We start from the raw sequence: 24,346 nt of genomic DNA, 5'->3' as shown, positions 1-24,346 counted from the left end.
GCTGGAAGGTGATCAAAAAGTCCAATTGTTTCTAAAAGTTAAAATATCAAAGTTGATCTTTCAGGTTGGAATTGTTAACATTTCACACTTAAGTTTCAGGGACAGAAGGGGTCAGCTTCCTAACAAAAGCACTTTTATTTACAGGACATCATCAAACTTTTGGTTTGTTCCCTAAGATAGGGCCAATGTCCTAATGAATCTACCTATCTACCTATACAACAAGCTCACCTGCAAGTACAAAGTTCTTTAATCACCATATGATTGTACACTTACTGTTTTGCGTGCTGACCATAGGATTCAACATAAAAAGTCCAAGTTTTGAGATAATTTCTCAAAATATCAAGAGCTATCTCAAGAACCACTTAACCAACACTAGACTTGTTTGTACTCATTTTAATACATTTTTCATGATGATTCCAAATATGCTCATGAAAATTCTGAAATTTTTGGATTTTTGAAGAAAATTTGAAACTTGTCGTCTGCAAATTTGAAACTTGTCTTATACATTGACATTTGAACAGGTTGGGTACAAAACCTCATACTCCACAACATGAAGTCAAGTGCTAAGCTATTATATTGAATAGGGGTTGTTGAACTATGCCACTAAAATGAGATGATTTTTGGTTTTGACAAATTGTGACAGGACAAGCAGACAATCAGATTCCTAATACAGCAACCCTATCTAGCGTTTAGTCATGCAGCTCTATCCGGATGTGCGCTAAGTGACCAAAATACACTGCAATTGACATTATCATGACAGTGTATCATCAAGAAGATCATAGAGGGACTTCAAGAAGTACTTTGATACTGGGGACAATTTCTGTGAAGAATTATTAACGCTCAATAAGGAAATTAAATAGTTTTATTGTAACAGATTGGTCAATTTGCTGTAACTTATTTAGGCAAATTTAACACTATTTCCAGATTTTTTTTTATGTCGAGCATATATCTAGGCAGCTGATATCTGGGAGATAATGCTGACGAAACTTCAGCCAGGCACAAGTGACCTGGTGAATGAAGGGGTCGCCGTAGATAGCTGGTCTGGGAATTTTTGCAGGACAGTCAAGTGTAGCCAACAGTTGGGCTTATCACCCTGATCAGAACTGACTGTAACAAGGTCTTTTGTCAGATTGTTGGAGAATATTTTTTTTGCAAAAGTACAGCTTTTTTAAAACAGTTTTCTGAAATTTGCAACCTATAGGTAAACAGAAGAGCCAGGTATAAATGCCTATTGATAATACACTTGTCATTTTCTGCCCTGTCAGCTTATGGTGTTATAATCTAAGCATCGCCTCCATGCACCATTGCCTATGACTCCATCCCTGCCATGATCTTGTCCGGTCTGTTCTGATGGACTCAATAACTTATCAATGATAGCTGAGTAGGTCATTGACATACCTTGATTAAAGGCAGATTTATGTGCTTTTGATCTTCGGTGTTTGTGAAGTGATGTCCTATTATCTTAAATAATATTTTTGCTACAGTTGCTCACATCATAAAAAAGGCGCAGTGGTTTATAGACCACTTGGCATCTGACGTCATTGCCCGGCAGTATGCGCGCGCATTATGGCAATTTCAATTGTTCTTTGCCCTGCAGTGTGCGTACGCATCGTAGTCTGCTAAGGACACGTGCATTTTAAATCGCCTCGCCACATTTCATATAGTACAGGAAAGCCATTGAACAGTGTAGCGGCTCGTTCGAGCATATCGATAGACGAGTCCCTCGCCTTTGTTGATAAACAGTGATGCCAAGTGGTCTATAGTGCACTACGCACAGGCACAACGCCTACACATTGATCTACTTGCTTCAGCACACTTTACAGGTTGTCGCTGACCACTACAGCCCACTACAGCCCCATATCATTCCACAAACCAAAACAACTACATAGGGACTTGCACCTAAGAAGCGCACACCCTAGAAATTCCGCAATTGACCTTTGCAGCCAGGATCAGCTCAGAAAATTAGCAGTAAGTTCCTTGTCCAGGGTAATTTCAAACTCAATTTTTATACAAGAGTATACTAACCACCACCAGGGTTCGAACCCGCAACCTCTCACACCATAGTCAAACACCATATTGATTGGGCTAACTTGACTGCCTTGAATTAAGAATGCATCTGGCAATACTCATAAGAATTGGCCTGAATTGTCAAAAAGTGCCTAAAAAGAACAAAAATGGGTCATTTTGCCAAAAGTGGGGGGACACGTCCCCCCTGGATTGACCCCGGGGGATTGCAATGCCCATGGCTACATGATTCTCATAGCATTGGAAAGGACAAAGATTTTCTTAGGATTGAAAAAGTTTCTTTCATACCAGTACATTTTATATTTGATAGTAATTCATTCTGTGAAATTATTTCATGCATAGCAATATGTATCCTCTTATTGGTACTGAGAAAGTCTGAAAATTTAATTCTGAATTTGTACGGATATCTTCATGCAGCATGCCAGTTAGGCTTACCCATCGGTGGAGGTGGTGGAGACCCTGACTTGATCTCTCCATTGTCCATCGTTGGGGGCGCTTCATACATAGGTTGCTCTTTTAAGTTCTGCTGTAAGAGATGCGTTACATCGGTACTGTGTCTTGGTGGTAATGGAGGTGGACTAGTCTTACTGGAAAGTTTTGTTTTGCTCACTGCATTGGATTTGTTCTTACTTGTTAAGTTCTTCCAGAATGATTGTGAACTTTTTGTTTTCTTGGTTGTCGGAGCAACTGGTAATTTGTTTTTATTATTAAAGTTAGCTTTGCTTTTCTGTGTTTCTGCATTAATTCTGTTCTTACTTTCAACCTCTGCATCAATTAAAGATTGTCTTGGAGGGAGAGGCGGTGGTGTGGTTTTAAGTTCAACAATGTTTTGTTTTGTTGGCGCAATATATACTTGTCCTCCGTATGGTCTTGCTGGTAAATCAGGCCTTCTGATCGGCAAAGGTGGTGGAGATTTACTATACGGATACGCAGTTACATGATTGGACATTGAGATACTCCCAGCTTGCCATAATTGTCTTCTTAGTACCGGTGATACAGATGATGAAAAAAACTGGTTGCTATCCAATTCCGCCGGACTTTCAATAAGGTTGCGATTCTGCGGTGTTGTTGGGGGCGGTGTTGCTGGTACTGGAGGTGGAGGTGGGGGTGGAGGTGGACTTCGATTTGGTAGCTTTTCCCTGATTGCAAAACTACGCTCTGCAGTGAGAAATATTGAAGATAGTGAGTTGAACCATCAAACATACAGTACATTCTGCGATCATAAGTTAGGCCTATCCATGCTATTATTATGCAATTTCACATGCAGATATTTTGCTGTTAAAATGCAGAAGAAAAGTCAAGATGCACTGGAAAACGTCTTCAACAAAACATCCCCTAAATATGGGGAATTTGTTCTTATTAATGGTAAAGAAAAAAAATTAGAGTTTCTGGCTAGCCTTTTGGGTCAAATTGTTGTGTTTCAAGAAGGAGAATTGCTTGCACAACATTGTATGGTTCTAGAAAATACTACTGAATCCAACAAGGGTATGAACTCTCAAAATCAGTATATTTCTGCCCCTCCCCCTGCAGCCCCACCCTGTTAATTCGACCATTTTTTCCCCTTCAGGATTCACAGCAGAAAAAAAAGTTGTTGAATTCCACAGCTTCCAGTGTTTTCATAAAGAAGTAGAATGTCAGTTATTGTCAAGTTAAAAGTTTTATAAATTTGGAAAGTAGAAGAAAAGAAGTGTTTTAATTTGCATGTTTAATAGCAAGGGATAAAATAATTATAATTATTATTACTTGTGTAAGTTTGATTAAAGTTGTAACATTTGAGAAGATCAATATTATTAACAGTATATATTATTTTTAATGTGCACTTTTCTCAACATGCTAAATATAATATAAATATAAATATAAATATAAATATAAATATAAATATAAATATAAATATAAATATTTTACTATTATCACTCTCAATTTTCATTTCATTCTCAAATTCTCTAAACTGCTAATTATAAAGAACATCTACCAGTTCCCCTAATTTTACAAGATTCCATGCATTTTCAAGCTCTTTTATACACATGCACTGTACAGTATTTCTTAAATACAGAAACCAGCAAACTTTCAAGCGGTTAAGTTTTGCAGTGTGATTAAGACTTGCAAAAACTTAAGGATCTACAAAAACCACTGTGATCAATGACTCAGTCTAAATGAAGCTTGTCATTGGGTAGCACCAAACAAAACCTGTATATGGCCTCACAAAAGATTTTAAGGTCAATTTAAGATATTTTTAACTTAAATGCATGCCTTTTTTCTGTAAAAGCTGAAAATTTATTCATAACATTTTTGCTTTTCCAAATATTGTAGTCCTAAGATTATAGTTAATGTTAGTAAGAGAAGAAATTGTTTTAAAGAAAATTATTGCTTGTTTTACCGAGTGGCATTTTGTGTGTCAATTTTAAATTTAATTACTAATGAAGGAAGATGTCATTAAGCTATAAAATATGAAATTCATATCACAACTGATATCAAACACAGAACAGATAACTTAATTGATATGGTTTGGTGGTAAGTGCTAATAGGTTTATCTCGCAGGTGGTTGAAGTTTAATTTAAATTTGAATTGACCTACTTTGACATATACTTTTATCCATCAAGTCTATTCAAAAATGCGACAGGGTTGCCAGTGTGTGGTCATTTTATGACCACGTTAAGTCTCAGAAAAGCATTACGTAAAAGTTTCATAACTTCTTTAAGGAGCACTTTGTTATCCACAGCCTCATCCCCCAACTTGCTCCATAAAAAGTTGACATCGGAAACCTAGGACTACACAATGTTTGTGTGCATAAACTTTCTTGCAGTTTCAATCGTTTGACAAAGATATCGGACAATTTGTATTTTCTGGCTGTGGGTAGATTGAAATTACAACACTGTGGCCTATGGAGCTCTGTAATGCTCACAAATTAATTATCTGAATCAACTGCAATTTTGTCAATAATTTTTTTCATGGATATCTATTGAACCATAGCCTAAGGGCGTGTTCACACTATGCCTGTTTTGCCCTGGGTCCCGGGTACAACCCGGGTTAGACCCGGGTTGATTATAAGTGTGAACAGGAAAAAACCTCAAAAAAATTGATCCGGGCCAATTTTTTTCAACCTAGGAAAGAGTAGATTAAAACCCGGGTCAAACCCGGGTATGACCCGGGTCAATTGTAGTGTGAACAGAAATTCACTGTTTGACCCGCATTATTAGAAGAAAACACAACTATTATCACTCCCTTTCTATTGTTTCTATCTGTACTGGGAAAAGTTCTTTGGCAATAAAATCAATAAACCTCTATTCCTGAGATAGGAAAAGTTATTTTAATGCAAATAAATTACTAGTATTATCGAATCAAGAAGTAACACTTTTTTTGTTAAGTTTTTTTTTAACCCAAACAGCTACAAGAAGCAACTGGATAAGATTACATTAGGTGGAATTAGAAAACAAAATAAAAAATGAGCATAATTAGGCTAATAGCCTGTTATTATACCGGTAATAGTCAATGACAAAATATGTACATGCCTGCATTTTCCAGTAGGCTTAGCCAAAAATAATCAACCCGGGTCAATTTTCTTCATGAGAGTGGCTATAATGTGAACAGAATTTTTTTCAACCCGGGACCCGGGTACAACCCGGGTTAACTCGGGTCCCGGGTAAATAATTTATATGTGAACATGACCTAAAAAGAGATCATTAAAATCACGAAATACCACTTTAATCATTCATTCACGATATACAAAAGTATACAGGCCTTGCCGCTTGAGGCGAGCGATCGCTCTGCCGCCTCCGCCGCCTAAACTCGATTTCTAGTGAGCGATTTTCCACTCACCATTGACACCAAATATCACTCGCTGCGAATCTCCCAAAATCAGCCATTGAATCAGTCTATTCAGCATTTAATCGATTCGATGCCCCCTCCAAGTCAAAAAGGCGCATTTCAACATAAATACCGTTTTAAGACCGAATTATATCCAAATAAGTGATATTTGTGAAAATTCAACCACTCGCCTAGCATCATGCTAGCGAGTGATTAACCACTCGCCTTTCAAATCTAGACGGCAAGGCCTGAGTATATGAAAGATGGTACTTGAGAGCTGTATGGAATAATAAAATTTCCTTCTAAATGCTTCCGAACATGACATTATTAAAGTGTTCAAGCATTAAAAACATTATCACTATCTTAATAAAAGAGGTCCATTGTAAAATGGCTTTGTCACATGGTGGTATACCACCACGGGCATAGCCAGCTTTATTGGTCGGGTGGGGGGGGCCAAAGACAAAAAAATTCCCAGTTGCATCATTTTGCCCCGCTATTATCGGTGGGATACATACATATACCGGTTGTACAGTCATCAATCTTCCCAAAGAGGGCTTTATTGGCACAATGTGCATGTGTAGTGCGCAATAATTTGGTAATTCACACATTTTGGCCCATGATCGGTGTGAATTTGGTGGAAAACAGGCTCTCTGCCCGTTTTATTTCCTTTTGCCTTCCTGATTTTCTCTTTCATTTTTTATCAGGGGGCTGGGCACTTTTCTCTCATTTTTTGTCAGGGGGCACTTTTCTCTTACTTTTTTTGTCAGGGGGCACTTTGCCCCACATTCCCTCTGCAGGCTACACTACTGGGTAGCACTCAAGCACTACTAGAGGATCAAATTCAAATGTTTCCCTTACGACATAACTTTGAATATTTTCCACCTATTTTTTCAGTCATTATCTCAACTTAAATCAATTATACCAAAATGAAATGCCACACTTTTACTTTTTAGTATGATTAAAAATACTGTATAACAAGATGAAATTTTCGCAGGATTAAATTATTCTGCTATTGGCAGTTAGACAGCCAGCCGTGAATTTAAAACCCCACAAAAATAATTTACAACCCATTGGCTTTAATACTATTTCAAACTACGAAAAGAAACCACAAAACATTTAAAATTGTGATAAGTTATCCACTCAAAAAAAACCTGTTATACAGTAAAGCACAGATCAGAGAGGAAAGATTCTTCTGGATAATTATTGCATAATCATTAGTTAATTAGTCTTCTGTATTATTGATATAAACTACTCAAATAAAGAAAGTCCGCAGTCATGTAACCCGTCCTACACCAAAACCTGATCTTCTTGTGACAATTTGATTGATACGGTCGTGTGCAGAAACTTGTTAGCTCCAGTTTGATACCAAATTTGCTACCAAACACTCAAAAGTGACAAAGATTGATACCAGTTTATGGCATTTGGTGCATTTTCAAAAGTTGCAAATCAAACGAAACACGCGGTCGAAATTGCTTAGCGTGGCAATATGGTCAAGCTTGCTTGCCCACGATGGACCCCTGTCGACTATCCCAAGTGCGCGCTTTATTCAATTGTTAATTTAAAACGCATGGATTGCTACAGTGCTTTACTGATGAATACTAGGGCACGATGCGATCGATATGACCTAGCGGTTGTTTCGGGCTATGTCAATGGTCGCGCTCTGCCATTCACCTCTACAAGTCCGCGTGGTCCGTTTTTAATTTGCAACTTTTGAAAATGCACCAAATTTCATATACTGGTATCAATCTCTGTCAATTTAGAGTGTTTGGTAGCAAATTTGGTATCAAATTGCAGCTAACAAGATTCTGCACACGACCGTATCAATCAAATTGTCATAACAAGATCGGGTTTTGGTGTAGGACGGGTTACATGACTGCGGACTTTCTTTATTTGAGGTGTTTATTTCATTCAACAGACAAAATGGCTATTCCATTTAAAATCCACACTACCCCTGTGGAAGATTTTGGAAATATCTCCCATAGAGGGAGTATGAATTTCAAATGGAATGAACCCATAGGCAGTTCCATTTGAATTTCATGTACCTTCTAAGAAAGATTCATCCTGAATCTTCCACAGAGGGAGGGTGAGTTTCAAATGGAGTTGCCTAATGTGTTCATTCCATTTGAAATTCATACTCCCCCGTGGGAGGTATTTCCAAAATCTTCTACAGGTGTTTGTGTGGATTTTAAATGGAATAACCCAATATATAACCAAAGTAAATAGTAATTTACATTTCATTGACTTTTGAATGTTTTGGGGATTTCAGGACGAAATTAAAGAAAAATGATTTGTTTGGTTGTCCTCTAAAACTTTTCTGGGGTAGGAGCGAGCAGGCGGCAAAACTTCTTTTGGTACCGGTAATTATTTGAGATTTCATGGTCAAAAGTTCATAACAAATGTATTGTAAGTTAATAAGATATGAATAAGAAAATTTCATTTTTACATCACTTCATGTTTTTAAACCAACATTTTTCAAATGGAAGTTGGAACTCTTTTGTCAATTTGGTTCAAAAGTTACATGATGCAAATGACAAATCATCACTGGAGATTCAAAAAGTCCCATCGGTTGATTTGTCAGTATAGTCCCACCTTCTTATATGCATATTCATGCAGTATTTCAGCACTGGAGATTAAAGAAATGCCATTGGTTGATTTGTCAGTGTAGTCCCGCCTTCTTATGCATATTCATGCAGTGATGGGTGGAAAGGAATTATGACAGACAGCCAACATGCAGCCCACTTCTCATGTCCATAATGTCATCAATGACTGACAAGTACTATTAATTTCAGAACAAGAACTGTCTTTAAAAAAGACAATACCACGGATGAAGATCATGTTTTATAATTGTGCAAAACTGACATATTGATTTTAAACATTGCTAGTAGACCTAAATTTGACCCACTTTTGATAAATAGTTTCAACTAAAATGAGTCATTTCCCCCAAAGAATGTGCTCGGTTTCATGCTAAGGATTTGGTTTGTTCACCACTTTTGACATTTCTGAGTAATATGAGGTAATGATATTATTTTGTAAAGCAATCTACCATATTATGGTTATGGTTAGAAGAAGAGGATTATGGGATAGCTGGGAAAGGTATATGGTAGATTACCCTACAAATTCAGCTTTGTTGAGCTGTTACCATTACTCATTATTGACCTTTTTAGTAAATCCCATATTTGCGAGTAAACCTGAGATGTTGTCATTTGACGTAACTACTGCACATTTCAAAGCCGTGAAGTGTGCAGTAACACTGTGCGCATCGGTATGACGTCAAATGATGACATCTCAGGTCTACTCCCAAAGGCTTATGGGATTTACCAAAAAGGTCAATCTGAAGTCTGAACCAAAATCAACTTAACAGTTTTGCTTCAATTTCAAACTTGTATTCATCATTTTTCTTCCAAATATGTTTTATCATTAACTGATTTATTGCAAAGAGATTGATTAACAATTGAAACTCAATCAAGCAAAGTCAGTCATTTATTGTGCAATACAAAAAAATTTTCCTCCAATATTTTTCTGTTGAAAGTCCCAATAGAAAGATTTCAGCAAAATATAGCTCGAAATGGGGCAAATTTTAACAGAATTTTGACTTTGCTCAACAAACAAGTCCTTTTGCTTGATGGCATCATCAGGCCCGTACGCAGGGGGGGTGCGGGGGTGCGACCGCACCTCCCCAAATTTGCAAAAGTATACAAAAAGTTTTTACGGTTTTTGGTCAAAAAGGTCCAAATTTGGGGGAAAAAGTCCACTTTTCACCAAATCGATTCCCCCCTTTGGGAAAAAGTCCACTTTTTCAAAATCAGCACCCCCCCAAAAAAAAACCTGCGTGACGGGCCTGGGCATCATAATAATGTTTACATTATGGACATGAGAGCAGCTTGGTGTGATTCAGTGAGTTTCTTCAATCCATCATTCTGTGGCAGGCAAACCACTTTTACAGTCCTAGTAAAACATAAAGGTGTATCTCATATACATTCTCTTAACATCATACTTTCTCTTGGTGTGGTTAGTGTTATCTTTATGTTATGATTGTCATATTTGAAAAGGGTGTAGCCAGTCGAGAAAGTACACAAATGATTTCTTTTCTGTGATGTGCTAAATAAGGGTTTTTGGATGGGGCAAATTAATTGGATTAATCTGGATTCACATCAAACTAGATTTGTTTTGAAAATGGTTTCTCTATCAAAACAGGTTTAACTCCATGAGAACTACCTGTCGATTGGCTAAAATGAATATTGTGTCCAATTTTGAACCAATCAATGAGGGTGTTAATAAGATCATCTGCAAATGCAAGTTTGACCATAAATAGTTTAAAGCCTAGGTAATTGAAATGAACATTTCAAGTTATCAACCAATCAGAAATGCTGTTAGATAACCATTAGTGTCTAGGGGGTTAATTTATAGGCAGAAAATTATCAACACTCTAAAAAGCTTTTTTATAAAATTATGGTCAGAATTATGAGAAATGTGAATTCAATAAGCAGAACTGATCCATGTACAGGCTAGTTATTACCCATAATATTTACACACCAGTAAAGAAAGTATCTTAACCCTATAAAAGCTACCTGCCGATTGGCCAAAATGAATATCATGTCAAATTTTGAACCAATCAAGGAGGGTATTAATAAGATCATCTGCAAATGCAAGTTTGACCATAAATAGTTTAAAGCCCAGTCATAATTGGCAACTGAAATGAGCATTTCAAGTTATCAACCAATCAGAAATGCTGTTAGATGACCAGCAGTGTCCAGGGGGTTAAATGACAACCTAAATTTAGATCTATAGATTTCATACTGTCATGAATTGAATCATATCATGGGACTTCAAACTGTATTATAGTAAAAAGCAGTATGTTTGTTTCTTAATTCTATCATTTACATCTTTTTACGTAAAGACAAAGATAACACAAACCATAAGAGAATGAAATGATGTTACAAAAAATTTCATATCAGATAACACCCTTTTGTCCCAATAGGACCGTACTACGCATGACAGCTACCATGCACTATATAGTCTATCACAAGAAATCTCACTCACCAAGTGGTGGGGGAGGGGGAGGCAGTGGGGGTAGTTCTTCTCCCTGTACTAACGGCATAAAGCCATACCCTATGGTGGGCAACATACCATTGGTCAAACTCTCCTGGTTCTTGTCGTTGTTCTGTTGGTTCAGCTCAAAATTACTGCTATTCTCCATTCCATGTTCTAACTTACTTTCAAGCACTGTCGGTAACGCATTACCAGAACCCGGCCCCATATCGCCAAGTATCAGGCTAGTCCTCTGGGGTGGGGTGGTGTTCACTATATTCTCCTTGTTGCCGTTCTCTTCCAAGTTTGTTTTGGAAGGATCGTTACTGTTGGCCAGGTTAGCCAGTGCATTTCCATTGTCCAATCTGGCCCAGCTGTTACGGAATATTAAAGAATGTCTCCGCAGAGATTCGTCAAAACTTTGGTCACTGGCATGTCCGTTTTCAAGAATCGATTGCCGATTTGTGTCGGCTTGCGACGTGCTTTCTGTGTCCATAGAGGTAGAATTGGCACAACTACTATCTGGGCGGCTGAAGAAAAAAACACACAACAAAATTACAAAATTGTGTTCAATATAATATAATACATATATATGATGTGATCAAGCAAAATTAGTCGGGAGTTGGAAATATTGGTTTTAAGATAACAAACAAAGGAAACATTTCCTTTTGTATCATATTAAACAAAGGAAACATTTCCTTTTGTATCATATTGTTTAGGAAACTCTTTAACTGCTCATATCTTTTGAACTGGTTGTATAATTTTAATGGGGTTTTCTGCAAAATGCAGCTTTGCAAATGCTTGTTACAATCCAATAAGAAACTGAAACCTGTATATGACCAACTTCAGACTGACTTTGCTTGATCACATCACACATGTGTTCAATATATGTTCAATATATGAAAATTCAGATATTCAATAGGCCCCTATATGAAAATTCAGGCAACACAAATCCTCACCATTATGTGAAGTTCAGATCGAATGGGTCTTTGGGTTTTTCTGGCATGCTTGCAGCACAACCAGGAATAAGCATTGACGTCACTATCAAACCAAAGTATAGACTATCTTCCATCTAAAATGAGAAATGTACTCAACAGAAATAAACCCACAAATTCCCACACAAATTGGGCTGTTCCATTTAAAATCCCCCCTACCCCTGTGGAAGATTTTGGAAATATCTACCACAGAAGGAGTATGAGTTTTGATTAGAATAGACAGTTGGGTAACTTCCATTTGAAATACTCACTCCAGTTCAGGGACTTAGCTAGCGGCCCGTCAGCCTGTCTTTTTCGACAGGCAATTGTCATTTGAAACGGGCAAAAAAAAACACTTTTTAGGCCATTTTGGGCGATTTTGACCATTTTCAACGGGCACTGTTATTCAAAATGACGGGCAACTTCAAAATCCTAGCTAAGTCCCTGCTCCAGTTGTGGAAGATATAGGTAAAGGCATAATACAGGGGGAGTATGGGTTTCAAAATGATTAACCCTGACTAATTACATTTGAAAAGCATACTCCCCCTGTGGTGGATATTTCCAAAATCTTCCACATGGGCAGTGTGGATTTTAAATGGAATAGCACAATGTATCAACTTACCTTCCTTCTGACTCTGATCTCTGTTCATTCAAGAAGGATTCCAACTGTTTAGCAAGGCATTGTAATTTGCCCATTGTTTTCTGGCAATCTCCTTTGGCATCAATACCTCCTACGACGGATCCTAGGACCTCCAGCTCCTGAAAGTTACCATAACAACAATATAAATTAATTCAGTTTAACTTTGTGAACAAATCATTGGCCTCAAACAAGTATTTTGAATGGTTGCAAAGAGGGGTATAACATGTATTTAGCCAATCAGAGATATGGTAAGAAAAGGACTGAATGGATTAAGCTTAAATTGCTGACAGATGTAAAAAGCTCTACTTTGATTGGTTACTAAGATGATTACATTTAGTAATTAACCAATCAGATGCTACTATAATTACATTGCAACATCAAATACACACTAATTTATGAATATCCAGTATAGGCCTAGTTCATTTATTATGCACAATTTGAAACTTTTGTGCTTCAAATGCAGAGCTGAACAGTGTTTAGATAGTGAAGGCAAGAATGTGTTTAGAAATACTATATGTAGAATATGAATGTCATAATTATCTTTAGAAATTGAATACCATCACTGACCAATGTTCATTTTGATACATGATGTTTAGCTTCTAAATGTGTTTACAAAGTGAAGGCAAAATTGTGTTTAAAAAGTGTTTAGTCTCTAAACACTGTTTTTTCAGTGTACCATAATTATACAGAGCAAGATTCACTGGATCCATCAATAGCAAATTAGAAATACAAGGTTTGTCATTATCATATTAATTTACCTAAATTAATATGAGGTTTTTAATTATTTAACTTAATTTAATTATGTATTTCTTGCATTGTCATACACTCTACTGGATGTGTGCAACATTTTTTAGGTCATTTTCATAACTAAATATATCTAAAATCAATCAAAAATTTACAATTAAGTACATGTTACAAAGTCACCATTAGTATCCTCTTAGGCCCATGAAAGTCAATTCCGAGTTTATCGTCACTTTTTTTTTCCAGATTGGTGAGGTGACTTTTTCATTTTTCATTTTTCATTATTTCATCAGATTTCATTATTGACCTAAAATGTGTGTTGATTTAAAGCCAAACTCATACATGTGATTTATAAACATGTTTTATATATGTGTAAGGACTAGAAAAGTTAGAAAAAAGCCTGGTTTTGCTTTGAAGTTTAAATATATGTTTTACAAACAAAAATATAATGTCTCCAATTGCTAAAACTGGTGAAAACACTGATACTTTGAAAATAATGAATTATTTTGGCATTTTTAAAAATTTGACGCGGGTATTTTTGGTTTCCAAAAAGTGACGCGGGCGGGGGACGATAAACTTGGAATCGACTTTCACGCGCCTTAAGATAGGCCTAACCCATCAACGTAAGTTTGAGTCTTAGCAATCACAGTTTTATGGTTTTGTGGTTTATGAGTAAGGAAATGATTTTCAAAATGTTTGATGATTCATTAAATCAGTCGGCATCTGTTAAATGTTGTGTGCCAGATCTTGATACAGGGAAAATGATATACTGCTGGATGTTTTGCTCTCAAATTTGTTTCAACATTGAAACTAAAAGACATGCAACTTTAAGATGCTTTTTAATCGCCGTAAATGTGATGTAATAATCGGTACTACCTTAGCAATAGGTTAAAACAATTTTTGAATATATCCCGCTGCAGTACAAGCAGGTTGCACTCATCTCTTGTGTATGTCTGCAATCATAGATTGAATACAATACCGCTCTTTTCAAAGATACTAATCTTACAGGTGCGAGTGATCAGCATGATATGGTTCAATGCAGAGGTACCACGTGAACGTTCTAGTGAAGTGCGATATATTCAAAAATTGTTAACCTATAGAGCTTATCCACATAATACTCGTCTGACTTCTAACAAAAGGCGCTGGTTTCCGTAGTATTCCTCATTCAAACCAATTCAATGCATGACCTTGGAGTTACCTGCATGACTTTGGCAGCCTATTTTGAAACATTCATGGTTGCACATGCAGGTACTTCTTTTGAAAATGCTAAACAAGGTATACGCTGGCGAAGTTACGTAATAATCGGATTATCTACCATAGCAATAGGTGAAAACAATTTTTGAATATACCGCGCTGCACTGATACTTTCATGCGGTACCTCTGCATTGAACCATATTATGCTGATTACTTGCACCTGTAAGATAAGTATCTTTGAAAAGACCAGTATTGTGTTCAATTTATGATTGCAGACATACACAGGTGATTAGTACAACCTTATTGTAGTGCAGCGATATGTTCAAAATTGTTTTCACCTATTGCTATGGTAGTTAATCCGATTTATTACGTAACTTTGCCAGCGTATAGCAGTCACTGATAGGATATGCAGCTTATAGAACACGAATAATAAGCCAAATCGCTATTGTAACTTCCGGTTTTTTTTAGGACACTTTGCCCTTTGACCTATCTGGAAAATTCGGGTTTTGTGCGTACAAAATATAATTTAAAACTTGTTACTAGAATAAAAACAAACTTAAAAAACATTATTATTAAATGAATTAATTATTTAAATATTTTTAATGATAACATTATGACAATAATAAATAAATTATTAATAATTACAGCAATTTTCCCGATAGGTCAAAGGACAAAGTGTCCTAAAACTGCAAAAACTGTCCCACAATGCATTGCAAACTTCTAATGCCGATTGGGCTTATTGCTATGGTAGTTAATCCGATTATTACATCACTTCTACGCGAATAGCAGCCATTCACAGACAGACAACAAAACATGATTGAATTTGATTGATCATACTTTTATACGCTGGCGAAGTTACGTAATAATCGGATTAACTACCATAGCAATAGGTGAAAACAATTTTTGAATATACCGCGCCGCACTGATATGTTCACGCGGTACCTCTGCATTGAACCATATCATGCTGATCACTTGCACCTGTAAGATTAGTATCTTTGAAAAGACCAGTATTGTATTCAATCTATGATTGCAGACATACACAGGTGATGAGTGTAACCTGCTTGTAGTGCAGCGCGATATGTTCAAAATTGTTTTCACCTATTGCCTTGGTAATTAATCCGATTAATTACGTAACTTCGCCAGCGTATACTGATTCAGACTTCAGAGTATGGGTAACACAACTGTCAAATCATTCTTCCCACTTAAAATTTGATAAAAATGTGATCATGTATCATCACTGATGTCTGCTTGCAAAATCATGTGGCCTTGATGGTGTACCAATGCTCAAATCGATTATATCGTCTGCTCAGTGCCAGAAGTGGGTAAGTGCAATAGCTGCCCTGTGAACATTTGACAATTTGCACACAGTATATTGTACTCATCTATACATGGCAGCTACACATGGCAGCTATTGCACTTACCCAATTCTGGCACTGAGCATCATGTCACAGATATCCTATGCAGAAATGGGATGTTATTACTTCAATGACGTAGGAACATCCATTTTAGGAATTGTGAGAAATTCTATTAAATTATTAAATTAGAAGTCATGTTTTGGTGATGGGTGTAAAATACTAGCTAATACTCGGCCAACATATTGAGGTGTAGTTAGCGCAAGAAAGCCCTATAGCTGCCAGGTATCATATTTATAAATGTGTATAATCTAGAAGGCAGACATTGTCAAATGTCTATAGGGCAGCTATTGAAGATATGGAACAAGTAGGGGAATTCTTTGTCCTAGAATCATGAGAATGTCAATGGGCTATTCCATTTGAAATCCACACTACCCCTGTGGAAGATTTAGCTGAAGTCATCCACAGAGGGAGTATGAATTTTGATTAGTATAGACAAATTGGGTAACTTCCATTTGAAATACTCACTCCAGTTGTAGAAGATATAGGTAAAGCCACATCAGAGGGAGTATGGGTTTCAAAATGATTAACTCTAACCAATTACATTTGAAAAACATACTCCCCCTGTGGCAGATATTTCCAAAATCTTCCCCAGGGGTAGTGTAGATTTGAACTGGAATGGCCGAAATTTGCTTTCATCACTTGTATGGAAAATCTCACTCACAACCTACATGTATTTGCCTACCCATGTTGCAAAGATGTTTACTTTCATTCAAATGCATACAAAGGTCTAGTTAAAACTGATCTAGTAAATATGAAAATACAAAGGCCACACGTTTTGTATTGATGAACACGAAAACACATTTTGGATAGAGTATTGGAGTAAATTTTGCCAACAATTTCAGGCACTATCAACTCATCACAGCCACTACAAGGAAGCTTCAAATGATTTGTTGTTCTTATCTTAACTTTGTCAAATTGTGACGTCTGTCATCATTTTGCGGTAAATGTACAAAAGGTCAATGACTTTAAGTCAATTTACACAACACTGAAACTCGGTGACCTTGTAAGGTTAATGTCCAAGTTGACAGAAAATCATCCAAATATATCATCTTTAAATGAAAATACAGACATTTTATCAGCAAAATATATTCAAATTTTTCTGGGTTAAATAATAGGTTGATATCTTGAAGAAGATATTTCTGGTCAAGTAAAAAGACATTAGACCCCTATTACAGAAAATACTTATGTTTATCTTAACCTCTTATGTGTTACTCAATGTCAACAGTTATAATTAGTATAAAATTCTAACGAACTATAAAGTGTCACTGAAAGTGGTTCAATTTGCCATAACCAAGACAAATCGGGCATCAACTAAATTGATAAAAAGGGCATTGGCACTTATTAAGGTGGTTCCTTGTTATGCAAATGAGAGATATGCTCCATATCTTTCACACTGAAATTCTTCCCTATTTCATGTGCTCAAGGACATTTCTTTACAGATGAATGAGCATGAAAAGAATCTTTTGCACGACTGTATGGTGCGAAGAAAATATCACATTAGTTGACTCAGGAAATGTAATGAATGCTATAAATTGTCACTGAAAGTGGTTCAAATTGCCAAGCTCATAGGTTATAAGGAGTTGAAGTACAAAATGTGATATAACCAAACACTAGGATCCACAACATGCTCATCTATCAGGGCAACTATTTAACATGTTTAACCCCAATACATTAGCACATTCATTGAATGACCTTTGAAAATTTGGCTACAAAAACTCATACTCTGAAACTTGAGGTCAAATTTTGCACTATGATTGGTTAATTGAGGTTATTGAACTATGCCGTTGGGATGAGGTTATTGTGGTCCATAGTGAAAGGTTGCTTTGTGTATTTTTGCAATGATATCTCATTATGCAATGAGATACTTTGTATAGATAAGCTTTTTTTGTGGATACCTACTGAAAAATGTCATAAAAAGAGGATGCTATGATCACGAAATACACCTTTAAAAAGAATTGTGGACATTTTCTTTGTTGTCACCTCACCTTAGGATGAATGTCAGAATTCAAACGCATTCAAAGTCAAACTTACTTCATATGGTCAAAATATTACAGTTCAAAGTTCAACATACCTCATAGAACCCCCTGATAGCCATGTGGACACTTTCTCTGTCCATCTTTGGTGGTTGTGGAGGAACTGTTCCCAAGACTGTGTTCTTGTTGAAGACATCATCTCCCAGGTGTGCCACAGACTGCCTTCTGTCTCCAGAGGCAAACCTGATGGCCTGAAATGCAACAATCAAACAATATTGTCATCATACAATTCAAGCTGCTATAATGGAATAAAGTGGTATACATATTCAACTTGAGGTGGGCACGGAACATGCCTCCCAGAGTTTGAAAGTGGACCCACCACATATTTATACTATTTTCAAAGAAAACATGACCCATTTTTGTATTTAAAGGGCATTTCGTGATCCACAGCCTCATCCCCCACTTTTCCCAAAAAAGTTGAGATTTTTACACCACTGGATACCTCTGGCTACATAATTTTTATGTACCAAATATTTCTTGCAGATTAATTCGTTTAGCAAAATTATCGCAAATTTGAATTTCGTTCTGGTGCACCAGAACGAAATTACAACACATTGTCTATGGAGCAGTGTAATACACATAATCATGCATAACTCGCAAACGCAAAATCGGAATCAACTGAAATTTTGGAAATAAGCTTTTTTCGTGGATATCTACTGAAAAATGTCATAAAAAGAGGATGCTAGGATCACGAAATCCTCCTTTAAGACCCAGATGTTTGGCCAAATGACATAATATTTTGCAAAATGTTTGCTAACTTCAATTTTATTTTTGACATTTGGGCTTCAATTAGGTGGAATGCTTGGACACTAAGCATAGGGGGGGGGCATTGTCCACAAAATTTAGATAAAAGGGGTACTTGGAAAAATCCGGTAATTTTATGTCAATAAAGGGTGTTTGAAATTCTAGTCATTAAAAACCACAAAAAGGGTGGCTTCTGGCCAAGTTTTGGCCTCAATTTTGCATGAAAAAAAGGGGGGGGGTAAATTTGATGAAAAATCATTGCAAAGGGGGTCTTTGAAAGACTCACATGGTTAGCAGCTTTTCTGTTGAGTTTGGGGCCGGCTGAATACCGTTCAAATAAGTTTGTTTTATAATATCAATTAAACTCCAGACAGAAAAGACAACATAAATGTATGACCGATTAAAAAAATTGGGTACTCCCCAGAGTATGAATACAGCTTGACTGACACAACTATAAGAGACCTAAGGACATACTAGGCAGACAGACAACAATCACTTAGCAACACGCATTGCAAGACTAAAAAAAAGGGGATGAATTGACCCACCTTTCTATCGGGTTCAATATTTTTATTTTCTTAACAAGATTCATAAATGCTATTATACTTAACTTACTTCAACCTAATGATCTGTTTTTATTACTGCCCATCAATAAAGTCTCAAGTTTCGCTCACGTAAATAAACATAGGCCTTAAACACAGGCAAGTTACACTTTCCGCAAAGCGTACTTAGCATTATCTGCGCCTAACTTTGTGTATGTACGCTATTCTATATCAATCCACAATATTATTACCTGCACTTACATAGGTTGAAGCAAAGAAATAAGTATAAAACAGGGTGTTAACTACACAACCATATTCCTATTGCTGCCACCTGCACAAGGTACTTGGCTGGTACTGTACAGTACTGCTGGTGGATCATGTGCAGAAGCAACATTGGAACTGTGTAGGTACTTCGTGTGTACCAGTCAGGTATCTTGGCAATGGTGCAGAAATGTAAATGGGCAACATATCCTGAAAGTCCATCTAGTCCTTGGACAGGTCGCCAAGGGCTTGCGTGCGGTATTGAACATTTAGAGGGGTTTGTCCGGGGAATACACTGCGGGGTAACACCCCTCAAAAAAAAAGTTTTTTGGCTCTTTTTATGACAAACCCTACATGGTGCACTGGTGCAGGTGGCCAACCCTATCGTGTACTGGCACAGGTGACCACACTAGGAATCTTGTAGTTTAGTTTTGACATGTTACTTGGACCAAACCATACTTACAATACATTGTGACATCTTACCTTAAACCATTCATCCCTGTGTTTTTCTGCTTCTGCCTGTGTTAGATTATTGGCTGTAATTATCCTGAAACTAATGAAGGAAAAAGCATCTGCTTTTAGTAACCTTGTTTGTTACCCTGGTAATTTTTACAAATTTCAGGCTTCCTATTAATAAGTCATTATACATAAACATTTACAGGCATTTATAGATCAATTTAATTTCATCAAATGTGATGTGATCAAGCAAAATGAGTCGGATGTCGGGAATATTGACTTTTAGATATAGCCAATAATAGTATTAAACTTCCTTTGTATTTTATTGTTCTGAGCATCACTAAAATGGTCACATCTCTGTAACCGTGTGTCTAATTTTGGTGGGGTTTTCAGCAAAATAAAGCCTTGTGAATGGCTCATGTAATGAAATTGAAAACTGAGTTTTGATTTTGATTGACATCAGACTAATTTTGCTTGATCGCATCACAAATGTCACACAATTAGGGAGAGTGATAAACAAGAACTGTCTTTAAAACAAGACAATGCCATATATGAAGATCATTGTCTATAATAATTTCGAGTGCCTGGAATGCTGGCAACTTGTTGTATGTGTGGTGGAATACCTAGCTGGATGGGAAAATAAAAAAGGAGTAATGGCCGATTCATACTATTCAATGTTGAATATAATACGTATTCATTATGAAACCTATTAATTCAGTTTTATCTTTGAACAAATGTTTGTTGAAGAAAAATCAATTATATTTAATGTCAAATATCTGGTGAAAATATAAAATCCATTGTACGTCAAAAAACATTTGTTAGAAGTTATAACTGACCTAGATAGAATAAGGATTACTTTCGCATCAAATGTTTGATGTTGAATAAAAAGTATGCAGTGGGCCTTAGGCTCTTGCAGGATTTGAACTAGCAACCTTTCTATTGCTTTCATAAACCTTTGGCAACTGAACAACAAAAAATGCACAGAAGGTACTTCCAAGATGTTTATAATCCTTGTCAATGACGTATATTGATGAATTAGTAATGGATCGCATTCAACTAATTCATGTATGAATCACAGTAACTGGATATGTCCAATCATTTTGATTGATTATTCAAATACATATTCTTGGCATCCATTGGTAAAATAAACAATTAAACAAAAAAAGATCAGATTTGTAGCAATAATATTGCCAAGAAATATTGTAAAAATAGATTTTAATAGCATATTTAATTTTATAATCAGTTTTTTTGAGTCAGCATAATTTTATTTCAAGGTAATATTTTCCAAATCTTGTCAGCACTTTTTGGGCTGTTGGTACATGTGGCAATCGCCTGATCTTCCTTAGCTGAGTTAAGTATATAGCTCAGTAGTATAACTTTCAAACCTTTGTTCTATGATTTGGTCATGGCATCTACAGGCTGGTCCTGTTCTATAGAGCAGTGGTCCTGTGTTCAGAAGATCCAGGGTTCAATTTGTGTTTTCCCACAGAAGTTACCCACAAGTTCAGGGCACTTTCTTAAAACTTGAATTAACTCTTGATCTGAATCCAAATATTGAATTCAGTTGTTCAACAATCAAGGCCCCCTTATAAGATTTTAAGTTGTAACATTTTCCTTACACCTGAAATATTATAAGGGTAACCATGTTAGCAGCACCTGTCCTATGACATGTTTGATCACAAAAACACACCCTTGAGCTCAAACACAATATGTCTGTCAACAACATTTTGTTAAATTGTAGATAAAATGCTACATCACCCATTCTTTTCAGCAAATTGGTATGGGTTTGTAAGAAATCAGAGCCCCTTTTAAGTATTTTAATTTTACAGATACAAAAAGTTCACAAAGATATTTTGAAGTTCATCTTTTGTAGCAAATTCTTTATTAATTATAATAAAGTACTCATCAATAATTGATCTCTATTTTTATACTGTCTATTTTGAAAATGTGCACTCATTTGAAAGAAAGTCATATGCAGCATGAATATAAATGAATTGAATTAACTTTCTTCGTGCGGGTGTCAACTACAGACCGACAAGTTTGAATTTATTTTTAATTCAAAAATTTCAGAATTGTAAATTTTCATGACCATATTTGGAATCAGCACAAAAAAGGGCATTAAAATGAGTACAAACAAGCCTGGTATTGGTTCAGTGGTTCTTAAGATAGCTCATGATAGTTGAGAAAATTTCACAAAAATTGGGACTTTTCATGTTGAAGCCTATAGCTAGCATGCAAAGCATAAAGAAGTTTACAGGTGAAAATACAGATAACAGATGTATGACTATGATTGATACAGTGTCATCAACGTAGAGTCACCATCAAAGAGATTACCCTCTGTCTGTCATGAACACATGGCTGACATAATCATACCTTGTTGAATTATACATAGCTGACATTTTATATCTAAAAGATTTCAGCAGGTAACTGATCAACCAGGTCAGACACAGACTCTAGAAAAAGTTTTTTCTAAGGTCTGTGGTCATACCCTAATTTGTCATAATAAATGGAAAATTGGTCATTCAAAAATTCTATCTACAATGCTGAAAATTCATTTGTAAAGAACAATTTTTAAGTATTTGTATTTAATTTTCAGTATAATAAATTATATTCCTTGACTGATAAATATTCAACTTATAATGACAAATTAATGACAAATTAAATGATGAATTAATATTTCAAAATGATCATGTTGACAAATTTAGTATTTTGTTTTATACATCAGTAGTACAAACAAATTGTTCCATTTTATCCCCAGAATTTGAACTACTATGAGGATCTTTACTTTGAACTTGTTATATTCTATAGAAAATTTTTTCCAGAAATTTGGAAAGACAAATTTTACAAAACCTAGCAGTAGAATGTTGCCTGTTTCTTTGTGACTCGGGGTAGAAGTCAGTTTCAATATTCAGATATAAAGTGAGAACCATATTAATTTTTGCATCAAAAGTTTAACCTTTTGAGGTTCAAATATCATTCATATGAATGTCATGCCAACATTATATGCAGCTGGAAATGCAAAATGTGGATACCGTAAAAACTCGATAGTTAGCATATATGTGCCTACTATCGAGCGCTTTTAAAACATACAAACTTGAAGAGCCCCATCCACAAAAGAGTAAAGGGTTTTGAGCAATCATCAATACACATTATAGTTATATACTAACAAGTAAAACTGCAAATGTGTGTCTCAACCCCATTAGCTCATTTGGTAAAGTGCCGGACTTTGGTACAGTTTCATGTTTTCAAAAGTGCTAGATAGTAAACACATATGCTAACTATCAAGTTTTTACAGTGATGAAAAAAGAGTCAAAGAAACGTCTACTTACTAGTACACTTTTTTCCTTGTTTCAATGCTGAAACTGTTGAAGTTGAGTTTTTTGATGATAGTGACATCATCTGAGAGCTGCAAGATGTTCAACGCTTGTTGGTTATCGTCATCTGGCTTGTAATAAGACAATTCTCCCTGCCTTATTCTCACCCACCTCCTGATAAAGACAATCACATAAAACAAAACATTTGAAGTTAGATGACACTTCAGATATGATAATTTTGTTTGAACCACCGTTGAACGCCAAATAAGTCTTGATGTATGGTCACAAGATATCTCCAAGATGATTACGTAACAATATCGTGATGATGATATATCGCAGATACGATTGTTTATTTTCCATTGAACAACCCTGTTTTCATCATAGCCATTTTGAATATCATCCTTCAAACCAGCTAAACGGGCCAGCAATATCCAACAAGTTTGTGATAACTGAACTTGTAACACTGGTGATGATGATGATGAAGAGGAGGACGAAAATGATGAAGGTGCCATGGTGGGTTCTTATACCAACCACATTGCTTCATCTCAGTAAGTTGCGACTGATAATCATTGATTACTGAATTGGGCACAAACGAGTCCCATCCTACTCAATGCTATAACAAGAACAAACTGTGGGTGAAATTTGGACAGCACTCTTCACAATACATTTCAAACAATTATACACTTCCTCACAAACTTGGCTAATAAAACATGAATGGATTTGGAGTTCCCTATTATGTTTTATATTCAATTTTGTTATAAGCTTACGGGAATATTATCAGTACTAATCCGGGGTACTAATGAAGCATGGTCACATTGTAGAACAATATAATGGGTGGATCCTACTTTTTTAAATTTTTAATTGATAATGATTACGATTTACTCTATTTAACCCAGATCTCTTCAAAATTGGCAAGGGAAATAGAGATCAAAATTTGAAAACTGATACTTTGTATACAAGGTTGACATCCTTGGATTTAATCTGGCGTGTCTCTGTTCATATTTTCAAATGTTTATATTTCTGTGTGGTTTTTAGTTATATTTTGAAATTTTGAAAACAATGATTATAAAGACACATGTGCATCATCTGATGGGGTACTACCCGGCAAACACAAAATATTTTTATAGCATTTTGAACAGGTTATACTTTGGGTTTTGGTTTTGATATAATAGAAACGA

The 24,346-nt window shown here is 35.9% G+C and overlaps 1 protein-coding gene across 7 annotated transcripts in view; it reads right to left on the bottom strand.

Moving 5' to 3' along the window:
- LOC140136159 (uncharacterized) overlaps positions 1-24,346 on the bottom strand; it is a 224,185-nt gene that overhangs the window by 29,872 nt on the left and 169,967 nt on the right. For 5 of the 7 annotated variants that reach the window (XM_072157865.1, XM_072157866.1, XM_072157864.1 and 2 more), the window contains 6 exons: positions 23,184-23,342; positions 19,882-19,951; positions 17,893-18,045; positions 12,454-12,590; positions 10,870-11,387; positions 2,461-3,183 (listed from right to left, as the gene is read on the bottom strand). In XM_072157865.1, coding sequence (XP_072013966.1) covers positions 2,461-3,183; positions 10,870-11,387; positions 12,454-12,590; positions 17,893-18,045; positions 19,882-19,951; positions 23,184-23,342 — 1,760 coding nt within the window. The remainder of the gene's footprint in view (positions 1-2,460; positions 3,184-10,869; positions 11,388-12,453; positions 12,591-17,892; positions 18,046-19,881; positions 19,952-23,183; positions 23,343-24,346) is intronic. The other 2 variants (XM_072157868.1, XM_072157870.1) reach the window with 2 other exon arrangements.

This window comes from Amphiura filiformis, chromosome 16 (genome assembly GCF_039555335.1).
Source record: "Amphiura filiformis chromosome 16, Afil_fr2py, whole genome shotgun sequence".
NCBI classification, from domain to species: domain Eukaryota; kingdom Metazoa; phylum Echinodermata; class Ophiuroidea; order Amphilepidida; family Amphiuridae; genus Amphiura; species Amphiura filiformis.
Note: the sequence above shows the minus strand (reverse complement) of the source record. Positions and strands in the feature narration are given on the sequence as shown.